Source organism: Anastrepha ludens, chromosome 2 (assembly GCF_028408465.1).
Source record: "Anastrepha ludens isolate Willacy chromosome 2, idAnaLude1.1, whole genome shotgun sequence".
Lineage (NCBI taxonomy): Eukaryota > Metazoa > Arthropoda > Insecta > Diptera > Tephritidae > Anastrepha > Anastrepha ludens.
This window is the reverse complement of record NC_071498.1, coordinates 23,281,836-23,289,115: the sequence shown is the minus strand read 5'-3', so window position 1 is coordinate 23,289,115 and position 7,280 is coordinate 23,281,836. Positions and strand designations below refer to the sequence as shown.

The window sequence follows — 7,280 nt, the reverse complement described above, 5'->3', positions numbered from 1 at the left end:
CTATACAAAGCAATCCAAGGGTTTCAACAAGAAGCTTATCTGCTCAACTTGGTGTCAGCCGACAGTCTTTGCAAACAATAATGCACAAAGATTTAGACTTATTTCCCTACAAAATTCAAATGGTTAACAAACTGAATGCAGCAGACTTGCCGATTCGCTTGGAATTTTGCCAGAAGATCCTGCAAATGGTGGAAGAAGACCAAAACATGTTAAACTGCCTTTTCATGTCTGATGAGGCCCATTTCGATTTAAACGGCAATGTGAACAAACAAAATTGGAGTACTTCTAACCCACAGATACTCCACGAGACGGAATTGCATCCTCTTCGCGTGACAGTGTGGTGTGCGGTTTCTTCACGCTGTATTGTCGGGCCTTATTTTTTTGAAGAAAATGGTCACACCGTTACGGTTACTGGAGACCGTTATTTGAAAATGCTGAAAGAATTTTTCTATCCAGAACTACGCCGAAAGAGAATTCCTTTCAACTCTGTGTGGTTTCAACAAGATGGGGCAACGTCTCACATAGCCCAGACTGTTATGACAGAGTTGCGACGAAAATTTCCCAATAAACTGATTTCAAGAAACTCCGAATTTCGTTGGCCCCCCAGGTCGCCTGACCTTACTGCACCTGACTTTTTCTTGTGGGGTTTATGTAAACAAGAAGTTTATAAAACAAAGCCAACAAATTTGGATAAACTAAAACAATCCATTCGGGCAACAATTGCGGCTATTCCTGTCGCAACTCTCAAAGCAGCAATGAACAACTTTTTACTAAGATGCCGCACTTGTGTCAACGAGCATGGGGGGCATTTAAATTCAATTATTTTTAAAACTAGTTAAGCTACATTTAATAAAATTTAATGACCTTCAACTTGAAAAAAAAAAAAATGATTTCCATACACTAAAAAAAAGTTATTTGAGTTTCTTAATGTAGCAAAATTCATCAGCCACCCTGTAGTTAACGACTTGAGCTTCCAGAAAACTTCCTAAAATTTAATTTTCTATCGATTTATGGATATAGTCTTCTAAAACGTATACTCGAACAGGACGAAAAGAGGCCAGATCCGGCTACCCAACCGAAAGTTTTAAAAAAGGTGTCCAACGAAGCGTTAAAAGTAAGAAGGCTCGAAGTGTATTTTAGAACTATGCTTCCGTAGACTTTTTTGTTGAGAATTGCCAGTAAAAAAACGATTATTTATATTTTAAAAACAAATAGACCCGCCCTAATATACAAGTTTACAACATATAAAAAAGCAATTAAAAATTACTACTTTCACAACTTTTTCTGTGTACTTTTCATTTAATGTGATAGTTTAATAATTACGATCTTTAAGTTTTGTAAACTTTTCTAACTGCTATAAATCTATACTATAAAGGTGAATATCTGTATGTTGTCCGCGCATCACTACGAAACGACAACACCAAATGACGTAAAAATTTTTATACATTCATATTTTCACCCAATGAAGGTTATGGCATGTTTTTATGATGGAACTCCCTTTCCACAGCCCCCAGGCCGCGCCACCACTCTCATTCGTCACTAATAATCGAATATCGAAATATTTAATCTAAAAAATCTTAGTTTTTCCACCACCAGTTTTTCCTATTCCCCGCTATTTATAGCACACTCTAGACTTCATAATCCGCATAAGCTGTTCAGCTATGACCCAAATGCAAAGTTCAAAAACGGTTTAAGATAGAAAATTAATAAAAATAATTTTGTTTGATATTTTTCTGATTGGTTGTTTTGATTTTATTCAACGAGGCATAGCAACGGATGCCGGGTATTGTAATATTATGGTTTTAAAAAAAAAATTATTTTCTATGAAATTATTGTTTGTAAATCTTTTATATACGTATCTCAAATCTCTCAAAACTACTCCTACGCGAGCGGGGCCGCGGGTTAAAGCTAGTAAATAAGTAATTATGACCCACCGGCACTACTATTTTTACGACCTCAGCTGTACATGCGCACAGCGTTTTAGCACTCCCCCTTATCGATTGAACCTGCTGCACGAAACAAGTTCCCCGGCACAGGCCATTGATCCCGCGCGCACAGGCACTGGTGCCGTCCGTCCCACCGGCCTGCAGTTCCAGCAATGCCGTCCCAGTTTAGTCACCTCCATCCAACCTGAATTTGGTCGACAGCGGCAGAAGGCATCAACATGCATCAACATTCAGCGAAATTGAAACTGAAAAATCAGGTTAATGCGTTTTCGCTGTTTATAACTGTAAGTATGTACATACATGCGCACATGTACGGCCGCAATTCTGTACGAAATGTATCATTCCTCCGAACTGGCATTAGTCACGTACAAGAATTTCAACGGCATTGCGCATTGATTTTATGTGCGTTTAATGATCAAAAAAATGCATACATTCACAGGCGAGCGTTTTGTAGTGCGGAATGCATTCTAATCTCATGCACAAACATGTAAATAAGTATAGTTATGGTAATAACTCAATAGAAGAGCTCAATGTAATCCTCCAGAAATTCAGCAATACATTTGATAATAAGTATTTTGGTTTAAAGTATTCTGCCAATCACGCATCTCTCTGGCCAGTGGCGTGCGATAACTACATATATAATCGATCAACAGCGTAGCCAGATCTCCACTCTTATATAATATAATATTGATAATTCGCCTCTACTTATTTCAACCCGAAAACTCACTGCTTTAACTCCTTTAACTTCCTCTTGCTGAGAGATTAAATATGGTTTTGCCCAATTACAACTGATGCCATTGACACTTTTAAATGCAGTGTTTGCGTGAATGAAAGTTCAACATTCTTTAAAAGGAATAATTAGATTTCCAAACCAAAACCGCCGACAGACGCACCACCAGCCAATTTTGCATCAATAACCACTTCCACATCTCTATTTCGGTGTGCGTATGTATGTGTGTGTATGTCAGCATGCGTTTTTCATAATTATTAAATTGTTTTGGTTTTTTGTACCAGCCTAATTGCTGCCTATAATCTGTCTACTGCTGTTCATTACCTACATATATCAGTTTTCGGTTTGAGTAGTTGTGCATCCACAGTACGAATGTAGGTGCCCATATTTTGGAGCAGACATCCATAAATGTGTACGTACACAAATACTCGTGTGCTACCAACTATACGAGTGTAGTAGTCCTCATGAAATGTCTGTACGCAATCGTTCGTTGCCCCGAAAATTCACTCGTTCGGCCATTCGCGCCCGGTTCATTTGCCCCGTCAAAATAACCTTCACTAACTGTCTAGACATACGCCGTATTAGTTATTTTCGTTCCTTTTGACAATTTTACATAAATAATGCGTATTCTCATTGCTGCGCTGCTGTCGATGTCCTGCGTTGCGTAAGCAACGCTCATACCCACATACATTCTTACGCACATACACGTGTAAAATGGGAGGTGTACGTAGTCATACAAAGTATCAGCCAAAAGGAGAATCCCTTCGCCAAAAATTTAGACAGCATTAGCCACATCAGACTTCGGTTTATTCAACTTTTCCAATATTACATCGCCCTTTGCTCGAACGCCAAGGTCAAGGCGCCGGCCGGCAGAACCCACAGCCACGCTTGCTGGAGAAAATAAGAGCAAAGTTGTATGTAATAACAAAACAAAATTCCTTTTTGCAAATATATGCCTATTTTATTGCTGCTGATTATTGTTGTTGCAGCGCTTTCTTAATAGTTATTTACATAATAGGAGCTTAGCAGACAGTGCATGTAGGGAAAAATGCTCGTCCTTTAGTAAAGGGTTTTTTTAACAAGAGGTGTTATTTTAATATTCAAAGAAAAATGCTATTTTTTAATATAAATGATCGGGCGTTTATTTCATTATAAAGAGGAAGGTATGACGTTAATAGTGGAAAATAACATCAGACAAATGACCACCACGACCACGCTTACAGGACAATATCCTTTCATGAAATTTTCCATACCCGAATTGCAAAGTGGTTGCCCTATGTCCTCGATAGCCTCACGAATTCCATCTTTGAGGTCTTGAATCGACCCTGGGCTGTTGGCGTAGACCTTCTCTTTCACTTAGCCCCAAAGAAAAAAGTCACAAGGTGTTAAATCACAAGATCTCGGTGGCCAATTGTGATCACCTCTTCGGGATATAACACGGTCCGGAAACTTTTCCGGAAAAAGATCAATGGTTTCGTTGCTTTTGTGGCACGTAGCGCCGTCTTGTTCAAAATAAACGTTGTCCAGATCAATACCATCCAATTCCGGCCATAAAAAATCGTTAATCATAGCGCGTTAATCAATTTGAAGAAACAGTATGCTGCCTGAGCATACCGTTAGATGGTGATCGGTGACTACAGTTCCTAATGAACTGCTACAACAACAACAACCATGTTTTCCCCAATGTGCAAAAGAACTTGAGTGCCTAATTCCACTTAAAATCACACCAGGGCACCTATATATGAGTCTTGAAATTTTTTATCTAAACAGCTTTTCCCTACAGGGCTACTTTCAAATTTATGTGTGTGCTGCAAGCATATTTGTATAGGCGTCGTCGAACAAAAAAGTTTGCGAACTAGCTCTGCTTTAACACGTGTTTCAAACTTTTTTACCAGCTTACCGTTTTTCAACATATTTCCCAGGCTTTACAAGTAAGCAACGCACAAATATTTGGCTAAATGTGCCAATTTTCCGTTTCATTGATTTCTTCAGATGATATATACATATATTTATAAGAGAACTTAAGGCATACGTTGAACAATTTAGTTTTTATTGTTATTCATTTTAATTTGTGCAAATTCAAAAAGCTGAAGTTTTGGAATAAAGGTGTATTTTTGTTATATCCTCTTTTTATCCTTTAATTTAAATTTTTTACAGATGGTTTTTACTCCACTGTTTTCTTTACATTTTTATAAAAATCAGATCTCCCTGCATGCAGTTTTTCACTCCTTTCAACTTTAAATTTGCGCGCTTTTCCCTTTGCTTCCTTCCTGTCATTTATGTTTGTTCGCAGGCCTAGCAACCGGACACTAGAAATGAATCTCTCTCTGAAGTTTTGCAGCCTCTGTACTGTCAGTTGCTCAACTAACGTCACATACTGGCTTATTAAATGAGTTACCCCGTCTAATAAACTTACTTAAAGTAGTCACAAAGTAGCCAAACTAAATACACATACAACTGTGTAGTGCATCCCCAAACACCGTAGCCGCGTCAGAGTCAACGAATCGAGTGTAAAATACTTCGGCCAGACAAACTTCTGCGAGGCCAAGAAACGTCCTTGTAGTATTTTACGCAATTCACCTACTTATCATACCGATTTGCGTCTATGGTAAGTACACACATACATACGTACGTTATAAATTCCAATTTCATTTTTATGCGAACGTTCAGCACTCGTGGCGAATGACTTTCCTGCGACATTTTCAATACTATGAGCAACAGCAGACGACGACCGCATTGCCATTAAAATTCTGCAGAATTCACCATAGCAGCAATACCACCTTCACAGACTTCGACTGCACTGCCACCTGAAACTCACGCATTCATTCTTCGTTCAGTTGACCTTGAATTTGAACGCTCCCACACATTTTCCATTCCTCCAGCCAAGCTTGCAGCGATTCTGACACGAGTTTTGTGGATGACTAAGCGTGTCTAGATGCCAACAATTTTCAAACAAATGTACGCCAAACCTACCCACAAGCACAGGAAAACGAAAGGAATAACTCGATTAACCTCAGTGGTACTAACAACAACAATGAAAAAGATCCCACTACGTCTGCCCCAGTCTGCGTTGGCATGTGTGAATATATCCTGCGTTTGTGTTTGTGTGCGAAATTTTACTTCGATGTCGGTGTTCACAGCTTTGTACTCGTCTACACGCCATTTTATGGTTAATAACGAGTTGCTGCTGGTTGAGTAAATGTGTATGTATGTAGGCGTATACGCTGTTGGTATATTTACATATACAGATGTTTGCTTGCTCATATCTGGCGAAAACTGTCATTTCGCGATTACTCCCTACTAATGTCTCATTTTCTCCTCAAATCTTGCACTTGCTTTGCTTTTTAATTTTTTCTTTATTTAAATTGTGCTGCTTCGTTTTGATTTTATATGATAGTTGTGAATTAAAGCTGGAATCGACTTGTTGTTTTGGCGAATCGGTTTTCTTTGAGTCGATTCGAACAAAAATCCATGAATCGAATTTAAAATAGTCAGCGAATAAAATTATAAAAAATCAAAGACTTAACAACTTAAATTTGTACAAAAATTTAATAAGCTATAAAAGCAGAAAGTAAAAGGGTAGATGGTGAAAGAGGAGAGGATAGAAGTAACACAGAGAGAGAGGTAGGATAGAATAGGGACAAAGGTAGCTAATCCTGTGAGAATTTTTCAGATTATTTGGTAATCCTGAAAACATTCTCTAGATATTCTCCGCTTAAGTGATGTCACCATTGGGTTTCCGTATAGTATGGTCAATCCATTTCCATTTCTGACGCCAAATTTCAACGTGGGCAGCGGTTGTTTTGTCATAGCACAGAGATTTTTGTTGGAGACAGTGTTCGGCCAGAAAATGCGTTTAGTAAAAACATCTAGATCGTGTGTGTCACGCACAGACTCCCTCCAAGTCTCGCATCCGTACAAAACAATTGACTTGACAAGGGACTTGAATGATATTGAATATGGACTAGATATATGTGATGACCTCCACACCCTGTCCAGTATGCCAAACACTGTACGGCCTTTTGATATACAACTACGTACATCAGCTGCCGTGCCGCCGTCTTTATTGATGACATTCCCGAGATAACAAAATTCTTGTACTTCTTCAATGTTTGTACCGCATATTTGTAAAGATTGGACTTCTGTAGTATTGATGCATATCATCTTCGTTTTGGCGATGTTAATTTTTAGACCCGCCTTAGCTACAAATGCGCTCCAACTTGGATTGCACGAGGGCAGACAAATATCGTCCACATAGTCGAGATCTTCAAGACTGTAACCCAAGCGCCAGGAAATGCCCACCTAGTATTTTAAGAATTTCTTCGACTAGTGTGTTAATGAGGAAAATCTCAGTCAAGCAAAGGATGCATGCGCGTTTAAAATATACGAGAAATTTTTTAGCAAGTAAAGTATTCAATTTTATCTTAAATACAAATAAAAAGAATTTTTTTCGGTATAATAATAAAAAAAGTTTATATATACCTGGTATATATGCAATGTAGTCAATTCGACTATGAAAGTTTCAGTTCTCGAAATTCCCTTTTCATTGGAGACTTTAAATTTGCCTTATTGTTACTTCTTGCATTTAATTTTTATAAATTTTT

General features: G+C 38.2%; 1 protein-coding gene across 1 annotated transcript in view; it reads left to right on the top strand.

Moving 5' to 3' along the window:
- Nucleotides 1–2,164: 2,164 nt before the first annotated feature.
- Nucleotides 2,165–7,280, top strand: part of LOC128871950 (myb-like protein Q) — a 31,346-nt gene continuing 26,230 nt past the window's right edge. Inside the window, exon 1 of the mRNA XM_054114191.1 lies at nucleotides 2,165–2,230. Coding sequence (XP_053970166.1) covers nucleotides 2,165–2,230 — 66 coding nt within the window. The remainder of the gene's footprint in view (nucleotides 2,231–7,280) is intronic.